Source organism: Terrapene carolina, unplaced genomic scaffold (genome assembly GCF_002925995.2).
Source record: "Terrapene carolina triunguis isolate 2854851 unplaced genomic scaffold, T_m_triunguis-2.0 Scaffold88, whole genome shotgun sequence".
Lineage (NCBI taxonomy): Eukaryota > Metazoa > Chordata > Testudines > Emydidae > Terrapene > Terrapene triunguis.
In genome coordinates, this window is record NW_020664439.1 from 22,634,062 (window position 1) to 22,653,681 (window position 19,620).

At 41.9% G+C, this 19,620-nt stretch overlaps 1 protein-coding gene across 1 annotated transcript; it reads left to right on the top strand.

The window, feature by feature from the left end:
- The first annotated feature begins 2,180 nt into the window (after window positions 1-2,180).
- CPA3 (carboxypeptidase A3) lies at window positions 2,181-18,585 on the top strand. The gene is made up of 10 exons (XM_029911114.1): window positions 2,181-2,309; window positions 2,398-2,473; window positions 4,497-4,621; window positions 9,205-9,307; window positions 9,957-10,058; window positions 11,581-11,682; window positions 12,716-12,826; window positions 17,217-17,307; window positions 17,487-17,692; window positions 18,562-18,585. The coding sequence occupies exons 1-10, from the start codon at window positions 2,239-2,241 to the stop codon at window positions 18,583-18,585; spliced, it is 1,011 nt and encodes a 336-aa protein (XP_029766974.1). The 5' UTR covers window positions 2,181-2,238.
- Window positions 18,586-19,620: the final 1,035 nt, after the last annotated feature.

Consider the following 19,620-nt stretch of genomic DNA (forward strand, 5'->3'; position numbering starts at 1 on the left):
GGCCCCCCCCCCCCCCCCCCCCCCCCCCCGGAGCACTGCTTTACCGCGTTTTATCAGAATTTGTGTTATATCAAGTCGCGTTATATCGGGGTAGAGGTGTACCACTATCAGACATAGCTATAATTACATTGTATTTGTGGCCAAAGGCTCAATGTTGCTCTGAACTTAATTCTTTCAGCCATCAGCAGAGAGAATTATGTACACAATAATGCAAAGCCCAGGATTCTTTTGAATTGAAAAGCAACATTTTTCAGAGAAATGGACTTCATCCTTACTAAAACAAGTCTGACTACTAGTTGTATGGAAAGTAATCTGCCTAGCCTTTTAGATCAATGAAAGAGGGACAAGAAGAAGAATATAAGGGAGGTTCCTGGATCCCTAATTAAGACCCCAAATACTTACACGTGTGCTTAAGTTTACTATCATGAGTCACCCAACTGAAGTGAGTGGGACTGTTCACAGTTAAGCACAATAAGTATTTGTAGGATCAGGGCCCAATGATAGAGAAAGGGTGAATAAAGGGAAGGTAAGAAGAGAAAGTGCTACAGAAATGTTAAATCTTTTATACCACATCTAGAAATACTGTATGCATATGACTGCTGAATACTTTTTCATTGGTAAACATTAAAATAGCAGAGATACGGTTGAACAAGGAAAAATGGAATTTACATGGTATAAAACTCTTGAATAGATAAGTAAATACTTTTAAATAACAAATCTAGTAGAGAGGAAGATTCTGAAACCTATAAAAATAAGTGTTAAAACAGATCATTAAAACAACATTAAACTGGTCAAACTGGACAGAATACTCAAACAATACATTTAGCAAACATATCTGTAGTACATGAACGGTAAAAATGAGAAAGTGGGTCAAATGCAGCCCTGGTGTAAACAGGCAAAACTCCACTGAAATCAGTAAAGCTGTACCTGCTTATATAAGGGCTGGATTTGAAAAATGGGGAAAAGATTTCTCTCAACTACACCTGTGCAAATGTGAGCTATTGATTTTATTATCTGTGCTGCAGTAGTGCTTAGAGTCCCCGACAAGAGACAGGGACTCACTATGCTAGACACTGCACACATATAATAACGAAAATACAATCCCTGCTCCAAAGATTTTACAATCTTTCTCTAAAGTTACAGTGGTGTAACTGAGAGCAGAATTTTGCTCAGAGTTGATAGCAGAGAATGTGAGGAAGTAATAGCATTGGTAAGCAGTTTTGTAGACGGAAGAGTTAGATAGTACACAAGTAACACAGGAAATGGAAATGAAAGACTACCATTGACAAAGTACTAGGTCCAGATAAGATACAGTATGTGTATGTGTGATAAAGGACATGGGGATAAAAATCAAGCAGATCTTAATCATCATTTTTGACATTGTCTGATGGCAGTTTAGATTTCTGAGGAGTGGCTGACACATACATAACACTTATCTGAAGAAAAAGTGTCAGACATCTAAAGATGTAGTGCCAGTTCCTGTTCCCATTGAAATCAATGGCAAAATTCAACATTGACTTCAATTAGCCAGGATTTGACTCAAGTCTAGAAAAGGCCACAAGCTGAAATAAACGAGTTATTTAAATGAGCAAGTTAAACTAGACACAGGTTGGGATAACTCTGACACTCCACTCCCATATGTGTCTGCACTGTGAAAAAGGAGAGGAAAACACAGACATCCACTGAAAAAAAAATCTAAATAAGTGTGTCTTATTTAACTTGCCCATTTCCCACAGTCCTTTTAAACATAAGCTCCCATTGACTTCAATGAGAGATTTGTAGGTGAAAGGGCATGGGTAGCCTGTTGTTGGCTGGGTTCTAATTTATACAAATCACATCTTCATTCAGGTAACTGTTTCTTATTGTACCTTTTAGTCAGACTGACCTTACTCACAATGAAGAGTACCTTACACAACTAACTGAAACAAATGAGACTTCCTGTGGAGTAAGTTACTAATCACTGAGACTTTTAGTCACAAACCAACCTTCAGTTGTGGGGGTTTTTTTTAGATGTTAAATGCAGATGATCACACAAAGTAGGCATAGTGTTCTTCTTCGATCTAGCCTGGAATAATTAATATGAATCTTAATTACATCAAATATGCATGTAGGTTAAGTCACAAAACCACCTCATGCTATCCAATAAAACCCCAAGAGGAAGTGAGTTGCTCACAGAGCAATAAGAAGCAGAGTAGAACTGAGCTGACAGACAGTATTTGCTCTAGAGAAACAAGAAACATGAAGTCTATGGTGCCTTTAGGCTTGATTGTAGCTACTTTTGCTCTTACTTCTTCTCGCTGTTTTGACAGGTAGAGCATTCTCGCTTTAACTGAACCTGGATAGAAACATTTTTGATGCTCAGATCTGTTACTCATTTCTTTCCTTTATGTTTTGAAGTGCAACGGTATTTCGTGTGAAGCCTCAGAATGAAAAACAAGTGAACTTCTTGAAGTACTTGGCCAGCATTAAACAGGTGAGAAATTTTACAGGGGATTTGGGTTCTGGTTATTCAATACCTGGTATGTTGTGGTGTGGAAATTTTTAAATGACACTATATTACAAGACAATGTCATATTTTTATTGAGTTCTGACAACGTGCTCGGGACTGTACAGACATTAAACAAGACACAGCCCTTATCCCCAGGGGCTTCCAATCTAGTTTAGAGACAGATAAAGCAGTTAAGACATCACAGACAAATTCTGCACTAACATATATATGCACAGCTGCCATTGAACTCAATGGAGGTTGCAATCAAGTTTCTGAAGACAGAGGACTCTACACGCTATCCTCTGCTCCACAGGGTAAACTAATGCACCCCAAAAAGCCCCTACTCCCACAGAGGTGGTCAGAGCAGCAGCTCTGCTGAATTCTTCCCCATAGTCCTAGACTATTCAAAAGCTCTTTCTCTTTGCAGACTAGACAGATTTCCAACCGGAAGTTTCTGCTGATTGGACAAAGATACAGAGATCTTGAGGGATCCATGGATTTAATGGGGGAAAAATCCCATGCCAATTCTGAGGAAAACCCATTTCTCTTCCCAGATGGAATGAATCAGAGGAAAATATTTTCTAGCTGCTATGTGGCCTTTATGTTAACATAAGGGTTTTCTACATACAGAGCCTTTTAGAAAGTACTGTACCTGGCATTTCAGTATTATAGCAACTCCAGAGCTATTTTACTTAGGGGTCTATGAGAAATTTATAAATCATAAATAAGTCATAAAATGTTGCTCTCGTGTGAACCTTAGCATAAAAAGGTTTCTGTTCAGAAAAGAGGGCACTAAAATAGATATATGGCAGATTCAGCTGCTTTCAGCACACTTATCTTTCCATATCAACCCTTGGGTTTATGTATGATCAAGATGTTTATAAAGCAAAAATGTAAAACAGTTTTTGAAAACCATGCAGGGGTTCCATTGACATTTTAATGGAACTGTTATGACTTCAGTGGCAGCATGACAAGCTGACTTTTCCACACTGTGTAGCCTAAGGACTTTTCAAAAACTATGTTGCTGTAATTAATCCAAATAAATAAAAGCAACAAGAAGCACCAGTTTATAATCAAAATAACCCCAAAGTGCTAGGAAATTTTTTCAAATTAAACATATTTTTCCTCCCCACATCAAGAAAACATCTAAAGTCACTTAAAAATACTGAACAAAATTGGACCATATTTTAGGAGACTACAAAAATATATTGTTTGAAAGTTTCCATAATTTTCAGCATGATGCAATGTAAATTGTATGCAATCTACATCTCCAAAAAGAGGTGTTGATCTTGGAATGCCTAACACATTATTAATTATGCAGATAAAAATGAAATGCTGTGCATTTATATAATAACTTCTGGTGAACCTGGTCTTTCTCCCATTGAAGTCAATGTCAACATTCTCTTTTTGGAATGGGAATTTTGCCATTGGCTACAATACCAAAAGGATTGTGACTTCTACTGTAATATTAAAAGAAGTTCTACTAACATCTAAACAGCAGCAGAACTGGAGCATCACCTTTTCATAAAAACAGGGGATGAATCTTAGATTCACGCTTGCGTGTTTTAAATGAAGGACCCTCCTAATCCAGCTCTAATTGAAACCAATAGGAGTTAGAGCAGACAAGTAATGCCTTTTCATTGGGGCCCCAGTTTCACTTTCTTCGGGTTTGTAGGTATCCTGAAACATGTTTTGTGCAACTGGAGCAATGATACAATTGCAGTTCTCTTCTCCCGTTTGCCTTCAAGGGAGTATTTTAGGAAAAAATATTATTTTTAAATCATAATCTAAAATTACACCAATTATGAATGGTCCTTCAAAGCAGACTCGAACTTCTGAGATGGTTCCATTCTCAGAAATATATAGAAATAGGGCTTTATTTCAAAGAGAAAACAAAACACTGACCTATAATGGTTCTCCTGAGCATTAAACTACTCACCATTCACAAGTGCACGCTTGACTTTGACTACATACTAAAATGAGACACTTTGAATTTCTCCCTGTGCAGCTTGACTTCTGGCACCCAGATTCAGCCCCTCATATAGTCACTCAGATGCAGGTGGATTTCCATGTCAGTGCGCATCAGTCTAGATCTGTCCAGATCCTCATGGAGCAGAATGAAATACAATATGAGTAAGTTTTACTTAATTATTCTAGCCCAATGGAGAATAAAAGGAAGTTGTCTGGAGACCAGTGGGGAGGTTTTCAGAAACACCTAACTGTCTAAGGAGCGCACGTCCCTCTGACTTTCAATTAATCCCATATCTGTTGCACTCCACTCAAACAAGAAAACCTTTAGACAGGAATACCATTGTATAGGGTTGTGAAATGTCCAAGGATTTAGATTTTACTTTGGTTCCGAGTGCTAAGAATTTTGCATCAACCTTAGTTTACCCAAACCACTTCTCTGATTTGTTTTAATGCTATAGAATCCCAACAACACAACAAAGCCCCCTAATCTTGTAAAGGATGCATGGGGCAGACCCTTACGCAAACATGGAGTCCCACTGACTTTGATGAGCATTGTGGGTGCTCTGTACTGAAAATCAAGCCCAGTGTGTCCTCAGATGGATATCCACAAAAAAAAGGAAATTTGGGTGTTAATCGGCTTGTCACCATCTGTAAAATGAGGATAATAATTACATCACGGTGAGACTTAATTCGTAAGTGTGTGCAAGTGCTTTGACGTCCTCAGATAAAAGACCCTAGAGAAATAGCACACGCTATTAATATAGTGGGCTCAGCAGAAAGAGAATGATTGAGTACCTAGAGACCTACAACTTTCTTCAATGCTTTAAGCCATTGTCTGAAGTAAACTCAACTATACTAAAAATAATGTCCTGGAAGAGTATTATCTTTCTGAACCAAGTACAAGGACTTTACTGCAGTTAGTCTATATGGCGTTTTTCCTATGGCTTGATAATACTATGTTATTAAATATACCTGATGAGAGAGGAAGGATGGTCCAGTAGTTAGAGTGCTAGCCTAAGACTCAGAAAATCCACAAGCTCAATTCCTTGCTCTGCCACAGAATTTGTGTGTGACCTTGGGCTCTTAGGGCTTCTCTACACTTAAAACACTACAGTATGCTTAGTGCCCTTAGATCTAGTATGGGTGCTCCACTGTAGGCGCATCTATGCCCCTGTGCCTCTAATCGGAGAATTTTGGTAGCAGTCCATTTGGCCCACACATGCGCCCTCCCTCCCTCATGCTCTGCCATAAGGCTATCTAGCGCTGCGCAGGCCAACTGCCCTTGGTTCCTTCTCAGCCGCCCTTGGCCTGAGACGGAACGAGTAGCAGTCCAGTTCACTCACTTATGTTATATTTAATAGTGTTAGTTTATAGTTCTTCTTAGAGTTTCCATTCTTTTTTGTAGTACTTTAAAGTTTCCATTCTTCAATTCTAAAAAAAATAAAAATTATTTTGATTGGTTTTCCCACCTTTGTTGTGAGATTGCCCCCGTAGGAGCATGCTTGGTTCCCCTGGCTTTAAAAGGTCCCTCTCCTGCAGGAAAGCAATTCCCATAACTGACAGACACTCTTGCTGCGTCCGGTGCCTTGTAGAGGGACACATCCAGCAGAAGTGCACCTTTTGCCACCAGCTGGAAGCTAGGTCCCGAAAGAACTGGGAGCTAAAGCTGAAATTCCTCCTCATGGACGGCACTCTTAAACCAGCTCTGATCCAGTCCTAAGTCCTCTCCAGGATGCAGATCATCCCCAGAGCTATCTGGCACTCTATTGGCAATATATGTAGAACATGCACGCTATAATGTCTAGTATCAGGGGGTAGCCGTGTTAGTCTGTATCCACAAAAACAATGACACATGAAGAGACGGGACTTACCTCACAAGTGGAGAACCAGTGTTGACAGAGCCAATTCGATCAGGGTGGATGTAGTCCACTCCCAATAATAGATGAGGAGGTGTCATTTTCAGGAGAGGCAAAGCTGCTTTTGTAATGAGCCAACCATTCCCTGTCCCTATTCAAGCCCAAATTAATGGTGTTAAATTTGCAAATGAATTTTAGTTCTGCAGTTTCTCTTTAAAGTCTGTTTCTGAAGTTTTTTTGTTCAAGTATAGCTACTTCTAAATCTGTTATAGAATGTCCAGGGAGATTGAAGTGTTCTCCTACTGGCTTTTGTATGTTACCATTCCTAATGTCCGATTTGTGTCCATTTATTCTTTTACGTAGGGACTGTCCGGTTTGGCCAATGTACATGGCAGAGGAGCATTGCTGGCACATGATGGCATATATAACATTAGTAGACGTGCAGGTGAATGAGCCCTTGATGGTGTGGCTGATGTGGTTGGGTCCTCTAATGGTGTCGCTAGAGTAGCTATGGGGACAGAGTAGGCAACGAGGTTTGTTACAGGGATTGGTTCCTGGGTTAGTGTTTCTGTGGTGTGGTGTGTAGTTGCTGGGGAGTATTTGCTTCAGGTTGGGGGGCTGTCTATAAGTGAGGACTGGCCTGCCTCCCAAAGTCTGTGAGAGTGAGGGATCGTTTTCCAGGATAGGTTGTAGATCGTTGATAATGTGCTGGAGAGGTTTTAGCTGGGGGCTGTATGTGATGGCCAGTGGTGTTCTGTTATTTTCCTTGTTGGGCCTGTCCTGTAGTAGGTGATTTCTCGGTACCCGTCTCGCTCTGTCAATCTGTTTCCTCACTTCCCCAGGTGGGTACTGTAGTTTTAAGAATGCTTGATAAAGATCTTGTAGGTATTTCTCCCTGTCTGAGGGATTGGAGCAAATTCGGTTGTATCTTAGGGCTTGGCTGTAGACAATGGATCGTGTGATGTGTCCTGGATGGAAGCTGGAGGCATGTAGGTAAGTATAGCAGTCAGTAGGTTTCCGGTATTTTGGTGTTTATGTGACCATCACTTATTTGCACTATAGTGTCCAGGAAGGGGATCTCTTGTGTGGACTGGTCCAGGCTGAGGTTGATGGTGGGGTGGAAACTGTTGAATATTGGTGTAAAGAGCTTCTACAGGCCACTATCCTCAGACAGACAAAAACCTACAAGATCTTTATCAAGCATTCTTAAAACTACAATACCCACCTGGGGAAGTGAGGAAACAGATTGACAGAGCGAGACGGGCACCCAGAAATCACCATCTGCTCAAGAAACTCCCTGCTACAGCACAGGAACAAATCTACATGGACACACCCCCAGAGCGCTGACCAGGGATATTCTATCTGCTACCCAAGATCCATAAATCTGGAAACCCTGGATGCCCCATCATCTCAGGCATCGGCACTCTTACAGCAGGATTATCTGGCTATTTGGACTCTCTCCTCAGACTCTATGCTACCAGCACTCATAGCTATCTTCGAGACACCACCGACTTCCTGAGGAAACTACAATGCATTGGTGATCTTCCATGGATGTAGAAGCTCTTTACACCAATATTCCACATGAGGATGGACTACAAGCTGTTCAAGAACAGTATCCTGATGAGGCCATGGCACACCTGGTGGCTGAGCTTTCTGACTTTGTCCTCACCCACAACCATTTCAGATTTGGGGACAACTTATACCTTCAAGTCAGTGGCACTGCTATGGGTACCCGCATGGCCCCACAGTATGCCAACATTTTTACGGCTGACTTAGAACAACGCTTTCTCAGCTCTCGACCCCTAGCGCCCCTCCTCTACTTGCCATTAATTTGGGCTTGAATAGGGACTGGGAGTGGCTGGCTCATTATAAAAGCAGCCCTGCCTCTCCTGGAATTGACACCTCCTCATCTATTATTGGGAGTGGACTACATCCACCCTGATCGAATTGGCCCTGTCAACACTGGTTCTCCTCTTGTGAGGTAAGTCCCTTCTCTTCATGTGTCATTATACAATGCCTGCATCTGAATTTTCACTCCATGCATCTGAAGAAGTGGGTTTTTTACCCACGAAAGCTTATGCCCAAATAAAGCTGTTAGTCTTTAAGGTGCCACCGGACTCCTTGCTATATTGTCTGTCACAACTTTTGTTTGAGTCTCTCTGATGAGAGGGAGTAAGTGTGTGCAGGCATTTCTGACAGCTCTTAGTTCCAAAAGATTGTTATGGAGGACCAATTCCATGAGAGACCACTTGCTCTGGATTTTGCGGTGATTTAGGTGGGCTTCCCATCCTATTAGAGAGGCATCTGTTGTTAGAATCAGTGTTGGTGGGGGTTGCGTGAAAGGGATGACTGCATAGATGTTGGATGGTTCTTGGATGTTGTTTGGTACAGAGGCGGTAGCTAGGTTGACAGAAGAATTCTTCTAATGCTATCTACACAGGGACTTTGGTCGGCTTAGCAACACTGGTTGAGGGCGTGGATTTTTCATACCCCTCATCAATGTAGTTAAACTAACTTAATTTTCTAGTATAGACTAGGCCAAAGTATCTCTGTGCCTTAGATCCCCATCTATGAAATAGGGATAGTTCTTCCCTATCTCACAGAGGTGTTGTAAGAATAAACTCATTAAAGTCTGTGAGGTGCTCACAGGCTATGCCAATGGGCCTTATAAGTACCTTAGATCATTGGTTTTCAATCTGTTGTCCGCAGACCCCTGGGGGCCCGCAGTCTATGTCTAAGATTTCCAAAGGGGTCTGCTCCTCCACTTGAAATTTTTTAGGGGTCCGCAAATGAAAAAAGGTTGAAAATCACGGCCTTAGACAGACTTATTGAATGTGATTAATATTTTCTTTACCAGCCAGCATATATATGTATTATTTTGTATTGTAGAATTTTATTGCATAACCTGCAAGAAGAGATTGAAAAACAATTTGATGGCAAGAGGAATTTTACTGGCAGACACAGTTACACAAAATACAATGACTGGGACAAGGTATGGTACAAAGCTTATGGATTTATGGGCAAATCCTGGCCTCCCCTTCACAGCTGCAGATGTCCCTTTGGCAAGACTTGTAGAGGACTCTCCAGCAGGATTTGAAAAGGCCACAGAGAAAGTGTATACCTTTTGCACAGAATGGGGCCCCATACCTGTGGGTTAATCATGTGCAATGGAGTTTGGGAACGGGACATTGTGGGGGAGAAGTGGGATCAGAGAATCTGCCACCATACAAATCCCTCTGCACAAAGGGAATGGGAGGACAGGGAGAAATTATTGAGAGGCCATTCCTGCTTCCAAGTAGCCACCAAGGAGCATCTCTGCAGCTCCCCTGAAGCCTTGAAGAGGGAAGGGGGAAATGAGATTGCTTCAATTTTCCCCTGTATATAACCCAAGCAGCCAGCCAAATTACTCAGGTTGGGGAAAGGACATTTAACCCTTTGAGACAAATGGAGCCCTGAATCAAGAAAACAAGAAAGCATGTGCTTACATCCTACTGGCTTAAAGGTAAGCATGTGATTACATGCTGCCCTGAATGAGGATGCTTTCCTGAATCAGTACTGTAAGCAGAGACAGTCTCCCTTTGATTGTGAATCATATTTAATCCAAAACTTGTCCAGTAACTGCACATAATTTATTAATCTAGATTGCTGCCTGGACTGCTAGAATTGCTAAAATTTATCCAAAACTGGTCTCCCGCATCCAGATTGGAAATACTTTTGAAAAGCAACCTATGTACCTCCTTAAGGTATGCATTTCTTTCCGGTGAGATTACGCACATGAAGAGTGGTTCAGATATTCAAATATCTTACCAATTAATTAAGTAGAGGTGAAAACAGCATCATACATAAATAATATTGCTCCAATCTATTAAATTTCCAATGTTAATATGAAGAAACACATTTAGATGACATATTGCCTTAGAGAGTGACCAGATTTAACACTGACACTGCAGTTGGGAAATAGCAATGGAGATATAGGGTTTGCAGAGGCAGATTGGATACTGCAGTGATGTCTGTGGTAAAAGGACCTGGACAGACAGATATAAGCCAATACTGAGTACATTAGCTATGGTCCCTTAAATATGGTCTAGATCAGGGGTCGGCAACGTTTGGCACAGGACGGCGAACCGCGGGCAGTGGGGGCCGCGATCGGTCAAACCTGCTGCATCAGCAGGTAAATAAACTGGCCCGGCCCGCCAGGGTGCTTACCCTGGCGAGCCGCGTGCCAAACGTTGCTGACCCCTGGTCTAGATGCTGAATACCTAACAAAAGATCTACCAAAATACACAGATCAGCGAGTCTTCATTTAGAGCCAAATCCTGTAAGCCTTACTTAGACAAGACTTCTGTGAGAAGGGCTCAAATCTCATGGATCACACCCATGGGGTGAGGATGGAGTGCTGCTCTCATAGCATTTCCCTCCTCTTTTGGGACCATGGAGAAACTCCTCTCCTGCGCAGGGACTCTGTTGCTGAGAGAAAGAGAAGTGGAAGAGAGGCCCAGCCACTTTCTGTGTTTCATACTGAGGCAATGGATATCCAATAAGGAGTTAATCCTGCTTAAAATAACATTTCCCATCAAGGCTTTTCAATTCTGTGTCAGAGGAGAAAGACATACAAAAATGCGGCAGCCAGTATAAAAGTGAACTGGGTTCTAGCCATACACAAAATACCCATGGTTTAAAAGCCCAGTAGTCTTGAATGTCAGTTACCCCATTTAGACTAGGGGCAAAATAAATGAGTTTGCAGACCACATTTTTAACACTCGATAAGTTTTCTGCACACAAAAACTATATACTTTCAGCGTGAATGACTTACTGTAGGTTAAGAGAAAACGATCAAAACAAAAAATAGTAAAGTCTTCATGAGACAGCAGCATGTTTCATGTCTCACGAAATGGCAGTTGCTTCTTCAGACAATAGTCTATGTGATTATATTTAAAGCAACCATAAAAGAAAACAAGATCATAGTAGTTATATAGCTGCAAGCTCCATAGTAGGTAACTAAACTGACATTTTCCTTCTACCATACAGAAGAGAGGGACAGGTTTCATGGCATCACTATTCATATCAGATCTGAATGTTCTAAATATAAAGTGCAGCATTCACTACTTTAGATACTTTTTTTTTTCTGTAAAGTTCTCTCAAAGGGCCACAGGCTAAGAGGGGCATGTTTTATCTTGTAGAAGTGTCACTGTGGGCTCTACTGGGCCCAGTTAACAGAGGAATAGCTCCACAACGAAGAAGAGTAACATCTTTGTCTTTGAGCAGGTTGGGAAGGAGAGCGGCAGGAAGAAGGCCATCTTCATGGACTGTGGGATCCATGCACGAGAATGGATCTCACCTGCATTCTGCCAGTGGTTTGTGAAGCAGGTGAGCAAACATGAGCTTATTCAGATAGTCCACATCCAGAATTTTGCTAGGGGTTATATCCTGGCCTACTTCCTTTGCTGTATGGAGTTATGTAGCCTAGCCATGCTCACTTATCACAGAGTACTACTTGTATCCTATGGTGGGTGCTCCACCAAGAGTAGCTAAATATCCTTTCCCCAGCAATTAAATGGAATGTGAAAGATATCTCATAGACTGTAATAACTGTTCTGTAGGAGAGGAGAAGAAAGCCAAATTGGAGACTTGCCCCTTTTCTCAGATGTGGCTGTTGTTGGGGTGGAGTAAGAGAAGCAGGATCTGAAAAAGGGTGGGGCCAGGAATGAGGGATTCAGGGTGTGGGAGGGGGCTCTGGGCTGGGGCAAGGGGTTGGGGTATGAGAGGGGGTTCAAGGATCTGGGCTGGGGGTGCAGGCTTTGGGGTGGGGCTGGGGATGAGGGGTTTTGGGGTGCAAGAAGGGGCTCCGGGTTTCAGGGGGCTCAGGGCTGGGGGCAGGGGGTTGGGATGCGGGCTTACCTTGGGCGGCTCCCAGTCAGAGGTGCAGAGGGGGTGCTAAGGCAGGCTTCCTGCCTATCCTGGCACCGTGGTCCGCACTGCACCCCGGAAGCGGCCAGCAGCAGGTCCGGCTCCTAGGCTGAGGCGCGCAAGCGGCTCCATGCGGCTCTCGCCCACAGGCACCGCCCCGCCCCCAGCTCTCATTGGCTGGTTCCCAGCCAATGGGAGTGCGGAGCAGTGCTCGAGGTGGGGGCAGCGCGCAGAGTCCCATGGCCCCCCACCTAGGAGCCGGACCTGTTGCTGGCCGCTTCCAAGGTGCAGCGCGGTGTCAGAATAGGGAGGAACTAGCCTGCCTTAGCCGAGCAGCACCGCCGACGGGACTTTTAACGGCCCGGTCAGCGTTGCTGACCAGCGCTGCAGCGACCCAGTACCTTACATTCCACGACCCAGTACTGGGTCGCAACCTGCAGTTTGAAAACCACTGCACTAACCATACTTCTATGTACGTGTCTCTCTCTTACAGGCAGCCAGGACCTATGGGAAGGACAAGATCATGACACATCTATTGGACAGTCTGAACTTCTATGTTCTCCCAGTGTTCAACATTGATGGCTATGTCTGGAGCTGGACTCAAGTACTACCCACATTTAGTTATTTTCTATCGCTCACCTATTTTAGTGTCTGAGAGTCATTAAGATTTTACATCCCCACTTAAAATAAAAACATCTCTCTAGGACCTTGAAGTTATTATTCTGCTTGGAAATAGTGACTATAATATAATAACATTTAACATTCCTGTGGTGGAAAGAACACCTCAACAGCCCAACACTGTGACATTTAATTTCAGAAAGGGGAACTATGCAAAAATGAGGAGGTTAGTTAAACAGAAATTAAAAGGTACTGTGACTAGAGTGAAATCCCTGCAAGCTGCATGGACACTTCTCAAAGACACCATAATAGAGGCCCAACTTAAATGTATACCCCAAATAAAAAAACACAGTAAAAGAACTAAAAAAGAGCCACAGTGGCTTAACAACCATGTAAAAGCAGTGAGAGATAAAAAGGCATCTTTTAAAAAGCAGAAGTCAAATCCTAGTGAGGTAAATAGAAAGGAGCATAAACACTGCCAAATTAAGTGTAAAAATGTAATAAGAAAAGCCAAAAAGGAGTTTGAACAACAGCTAGCCAAAAACTCAAAAGGTAATAACAAAATGTTTTTTAAGTACATCAGAAGCAGGAAGCCTGCTAAACAACCAGTGGGGCCCCTGAACGATCGAGATACAAAAGGAGCACTTAAAGACAATAAAGTCATTGCGGAGAAACTAAATGAATTCTTTGTTTCAGTCTTCACGGCTGAGGATGTTAGGGAGATTCCCAACCCTGAGCCGTCCTTTATAGGTCACAAATCTGAGGAATTGTCACAGATTGAAGTGTCACTAGAGGAGGTTTTGTTAAATTAATTGATAAATTTAACAGGAACAAGTCACCGGGACCAGATGGCGTTCACCCAGGAGTTCTAAAAGAACTCAAAGGTGAAATTGCAGAACTATTAACTATGGTTTGTAACCTGTCCTTTAAATTGGCTTCTGTACCCAATGACTGGAAGATAGCTAATGTAACGCCAATATTTAAAAAGGGCTCTAGAGGTGATCCTGGCAATTACAGACCGGTAAGTCTAACGTGAGTACTGGGCAAATTAGTTGAAACAATAGTAACGAATAAAATTGTCAGACACATAGAAGAACATAACTTGTTGGGCAAAAGTCAACATGGTTTCTGTAAAGGGAAATCATGTCTTACTAATCTATTAGAGTTCTTTGAAGGGGTCAACAAACATGTGGACAAGGGAGATCCAGTGGACATAGTGTACTTAGATTTCCAGAAAGCCTTTGACAAGGTCCCTCACCAAAGGCTCTGACGTAAATTAAGTTGTCATGGGATAAAAGTGAAGATCCTTTCATGGACTGAGAACTGGTTAAAAGACAGGGAACAAAGGGTAGGAATAAATGGTAAATTTTCAGAATGGAGAAGGTTAACTAGTGGTGTTCCTCAAGGGTCAGTCCTCGGACCAATCCTATTCAACTTATTCATAAATGATCTGGAGAAAGGGGGAAACAGTGAGGTGGCAAAGTTTGCAGACAATACTAAACTGCTCAAGATAGTTAAGACCAAAGCAGACTGTGAAGAACTTCAAAAAGATCTCACAAAACTAAGTGATTGGGCAACAAAATGGCAAATGAAATTTAATGTGTATAAATGTAAAGTAATGCACATTGGAAAAAATAACCCCAACTATACATACAATATGATGGGGGCTAATTTAGCTACAACTAATCAGGAAAGAGATCTTGGCATCATTGTGGATAGTTCTCTGTCCACGTAGTGTGCAGCGGCAGTCAAAAAAGCAAACAGGATGTTAGGAATCATTAAAAAGGGATAGAGAATAAGATGGAGAATATCTTGTTGCCTTTATATAAATCCATGGTACGCCCACATCTTGAATACTGCGTACAGATGTGGTCTCATCTCAAAAAAGATATACTGGCATTAGAAAAGGTTCAGAGAAGGGCAACTAAAATGATTAGGGGTTTGGAACGGGTCCCATATGAGGAGAGATTAAAGAGGCTAGGACTTTTCAGCTTGGAAACGAGGAGACTAAGGGGGGATATGATAGAGGTATATCAGATCATGAGTGGTGTGGAGAAAGTGAATAAGGAAAAGTTATTTACTTGTTCCCATAATATAAGAACTAGGGGGCCACCAAATGAAATTAATGGACAGCAGGTTTAAAACAAATAAAAGGAAATTATTTATCACACAGCGCCCAGTCAACCTGTGGAACTCCTTGCCTGAGGTTGTGAAGGCTAGGACTAGGGTTTAAAAGAGAACTAGATAAATTCATGGAGGTTAAGTCCATTAATGGCTATTAGCCAGGATGGGTAAGGAATGGTGTCCCTAGCTCTGTTTGTCAGAGGTTGGAGATGAATGGCAGGAGATCACTTGATCATTACCTGTTAGGTTCACTCCCTCTGGGACACCTGGCATTGGTCACTGTTGGCAGACAGGATACTGGGCTGGATGGACCTTTGGTCTGACCCGGTATGGCCATTCTTATGTTCTTATGTTATGTTCTTAGAGTACAATACTGTAACAAACTGTTTAATAGACCCAGGATTCCCTTAGATTGCCAAAACTTCCCTCTAGTGTAAAGTAATGCACGTTGGAAAAAATTATCACAACTATACATACAAAATGATGGGGTCTAAGTTAACTGTTACCACCCAAGGAAGATCTAGTTGTTATTAGGATATTAGGAACCATTAGGAAAGGGATAGATAATAAGACTGAAAATATAATAATGCCACTATATAAATCCATGGTACACACACACCTTAAATATTGTGTGCAGTTCTGGTCACCCCATCTCAAAAAAGATGTATTAGAATTGGGAAAAGTACACAGAAGGGCAACAAAAATGAGTAGGGGAATGGAACAGCTTCCATATGGGGAGCAATTAAAAAGAATGGGGCTGTTCAGCTTAGAAAAGAGACCAACTAGGGGGGGATATGGTAGAGGTCTAAAAAATCATGAATGCTGTGGAGAAATTAAATAAGGAAGTGTTGTTTACCCCTTCGCATAACACAGGAACTAGGAGTCACCTGAATAAATTAATAGGCAGCAGCTTTAAAAACACGCAAAAGGAAGTACTTCTTCATACAATGCACAGTCAATCTGTGGAACTCATTGCCAGGGGACATTGTGAAGGCCAAAAGTATAACTGGGTTCAAAAAATGAATTAGATAAGTTCATGGTGGATAGGTCCATCAATGGCTACTAGCCAAGATGGTCAGGGATGCAACCCCATGCTCTGGAAGTCCCTAAACCTCCAACTGCCAGAAGCTTGGCCTGGACGACAGGAACTGAATCACTCAAAATAGTCCTGTTCCGTTCATTTCCTTTGAAGCATCTGGCACCGGCCACTGTCAGAAGACAGGCTACAGGGCTACACGGATCATTGCCCTGAGCCAATATGGCTTTTTTATGTTCTTGTTCAGGACTGAGAATCACATCATTTTCCATATGGAGGATCATAGGTTTTTTATTTTTAGTTCATGTCACTACCAAAACCTTAGGATAAAATTAACCCAGGTAAAGTAGGAGGGCTTGATCAAAGTCCTTGATACCATATAAGTCCCTCATTGACCTTTTGTGGAGATGGGGAAATGGATGAAGAGGTAACACAGCCAGTCCTTTGCATCTTCTGCTAATCATAGTGGGGCTCTACGCTGGCTCTGAATAGGCTGGTGCAGAGAATACTATTTAAGTTGGAATGGGATGGCGATACCTGATCCACACTTACACCAATCCAATTGCCCCAACCCCATGCATAGGGGACACCAAAAGCTGTGCCCCTTCTTCAGACAACAGTGGGGGCCGCGCTGTGTTGCAGTCCATGGACTGGCTGTGGGGGGTAGATTCTATCCCCTGCCCCTATACAAGCTTGATTACATGGGTTACATGGAGCAGGGGGTATATATGAATTTCACCCATTAATAATTACTTCATTGCTTCTCAAATATGATAGATTGTTCTAAGATCAGAACAGGACGCTTTCTCTTTGTATTCTCCGCAGCTCTTAGTACTTTATCTGCAGTCACATCAGGCCCTGTGTTTATAGTTACTTGAAACCATCATATACAGCCAGCTGGGAACTGAAATCCAAGCAAATGGGAAGAAAAATGCCTGTTCTAATTGTTCAGTTCTTTGCTAACACATTGTAGACTTGAGGTACAGTTCATGCTTTGGAGACTCAGATTGACACAGGAAAAATTAATTAGCTGTGCATTCCCAGTGGACTGCTTTTCCTTTGACTGGTATTGTCTTTTATTTTAAAGATGAAAGTCCTCCTGTTAACCATGTAGATTTTAGACAAGTTCTGAATCAATTTTTACCTTTCACAATGTGCCCAATCTGAGAAAATAAGGAAGATGAGGTTTAAATACTTCAATCATTTTGTCTTGCAGGATCGCATGTGGAGAAAGAACCGTTCCAAAAACTCCAGCACCAACTGCACTGGCACTGACCTGAACAGGAACTTTGCTGCTGCGTGGGGCAGTAAGTAATTTAACTAAAATAAAGAAGATATTAAAACTAATCAGCAGGAGTTGGTTGATGATGTGGGTAAATTGGTCAGTCAATGAAAATGAAGAAGTTTAATATTCCAATTAACACTTAACTAAATTTAGGCTGTAATTCAAATAATGATAAACTGTGAATACAAATCTTATTTGCAGCTACTGGTTTCATCTCAGATGACCCGTGTGATGAAACCTACTATGGACCTGCACCAGAGTCAGAGGATGAGACTAAAGCTGTTGCCACCTTCATTCGTAACCACCTATCTTCCATCAAGGCGTACCTGACCATCCATGCTTATTCTCAGATGCTGTTGTTCCCTTATGGCTATACTTTCCATAAAGCACCTAATCACAATGAACTGGTATGTAGAGAAAAATAGACCCATGATGAGTTTGTAAGGGCTGAATTTGATCTCACACATCGCTGACTTCAGCAGAGCTACTCATGATTTATACCAGGATAAATGAAATCAGAATCAGCTTGGGTAGCTTACTCATGTAAACTTTTGGAAACTATGAATCCAGTCATCTGAGGCCTGGTCTACACTGGCGGGGGGGGAGATCGATCTAAGTTATGCAACTTCAGATACGTGAATAACGTAGCTAAAGTCAACGTACACCTCTACCCCGATATAACGCTGTCCTCGGGAGCCAAAAAATCTTACCGCGTTATAGGTGAAACCGCGTTATATCGAACTTGCTTTGATCCACCAGAGTGCGCAGCCCCGCCCTCCCGGAGCGCTGCTTTACCGCGTTTTATCCAAATTCGTGTTATATCAGGGTAGAAGTGTACTTAGATCTACTTACCACTGTGTCTTCACTGTGGTAAGTCGACAGCTGACGCTCCCCCGTCTACTCCACCTGTGCTTCTCGCTCCGGTGGAGTCCCGGAGTCAATGGGAGAGCGCTCGGCAATTGATTTATTGCGTCTAGACTAGAGGTGATAAATCGACCCCCGCTGGATCAGTCGCTGCCCATCAATCCAGCACGTAATGTAGACATGTCCTTAGATATCGAGACCTTCACATGGGTTCTTGTGTGCCTTCAACTCCCATTTAAAGCTGGTGAAAATTTTTCGACTGAAACTTTTTAAAAAAATCTATGACTTTTATTAAAATGTGAAATTTTCACATCTTTATTTGCTTATTTTTTTATGGAATTGGAAAATGAAACATTTAGTCAGTTTTTCTTTTTCTTGTTTTCTTTTCAATTTAGTATTTTTTCTTTTTTAGAGGCAAAATAGGAGAAGGAAATAAAGGTGGAAAGAGGAAAGAGGGAGAAATAGGGAAAATAAGATAACTTAGTTTTTTCCATATTCTGTTTTCAACAAATCTTGTGAAATATTTCAAATAATCAAAAACATTTCTTTTCAAAAGATGTGGAATAAACACAACTTCAAGTTACTTGTGGTTTTCTCCCTCCCCATTATCTAACCAGCTCTGCTCCTATTATCTACACAGACATCCATCAGCACCTCAGAGGAGGAGATCAGACCCCTCTCTACATTTGCAGCCAAACTCAACCTTTTCTTACCGGATCACTGTCAAATTTAACAAGCTCCAAACTGCACCCTCTCTAAATGCCCACCCAATAAAGAAAATATATATATATATATACCCCGAACCCTCCAATGTAAGTGTCTCCTTCAGCTGCTTGCTTAGCTAGGCAATCCAACAACAAAGCCATGATTATTAGATTGGCTGGACCTTTTTATTAGCTGCTTTTGCCCCATTTCTCTATTTGCCAGATGCAGGTGATCATCTCCTGTTAAATATCAGATTTTATAGTAATTGTTCCTTAAGTGAATTTAGAAAGGTGATGGGCTGATCTAGAGCAAGCTCCTCGATAGGGATAGAGGCCTGCTTTCTGAGTCCTTAACCTCTCAAGTAAGACTGCCACAATGGCATTTGTGGTTTGGACACGATAGGAAATATCCTAAATCCACCAAATGAAAAATAAAACTCGCCACTAAACAACAACAAATGTCTAATCTTTCACTACTCTACCAATTTGTGCCACATTCAAACCAGTGATTTAGGCCTGAGGCACTACTGCAGTTTTATTCCAAGTTAACTCCAAAGGAGTAACACCAATGCAGAACTGGAGTAATACAAAAGGATCCTCATCCAATTACCGAGCACCTCAATCTTTGTAATCCTTCTTCCAAAAGCTACTGAATGATGCCACAGAATAAGTGATTCCTTGATGACCATTTCCTTGGCCACTTTTGCTTTGAACTTAATTTGTAACACTGCTCTACAGCCAAAATGCTTCTGAAATAAATGTAGTCA

Excerpts from the sequence above, each read along its gene's own strand:
- CPA3 (XM_029911114.1), top strand. The coding sequence starts at position 2,239 with ATGAAGTCTATGGTGCCTTTAGGCTTGATTGTAGCTACTTTTGCTCTT. Across the intron at positions 2,474-4,496 it reads ACTTGGCCAGCATTAAACAG|CTTGACTTCTGGCACCCAGA; the intron begins GTGAGAAATTTT and ends CTCCCTGTGCAG. Across the intron at positions 11,683-12,715 it reads GCCAGTGGTTTGTGAAGCAG|GCAGCCAGGACCTATGGGAA; the intron begins GTGAGCAAACAT and ends TCTCTCTTACAG.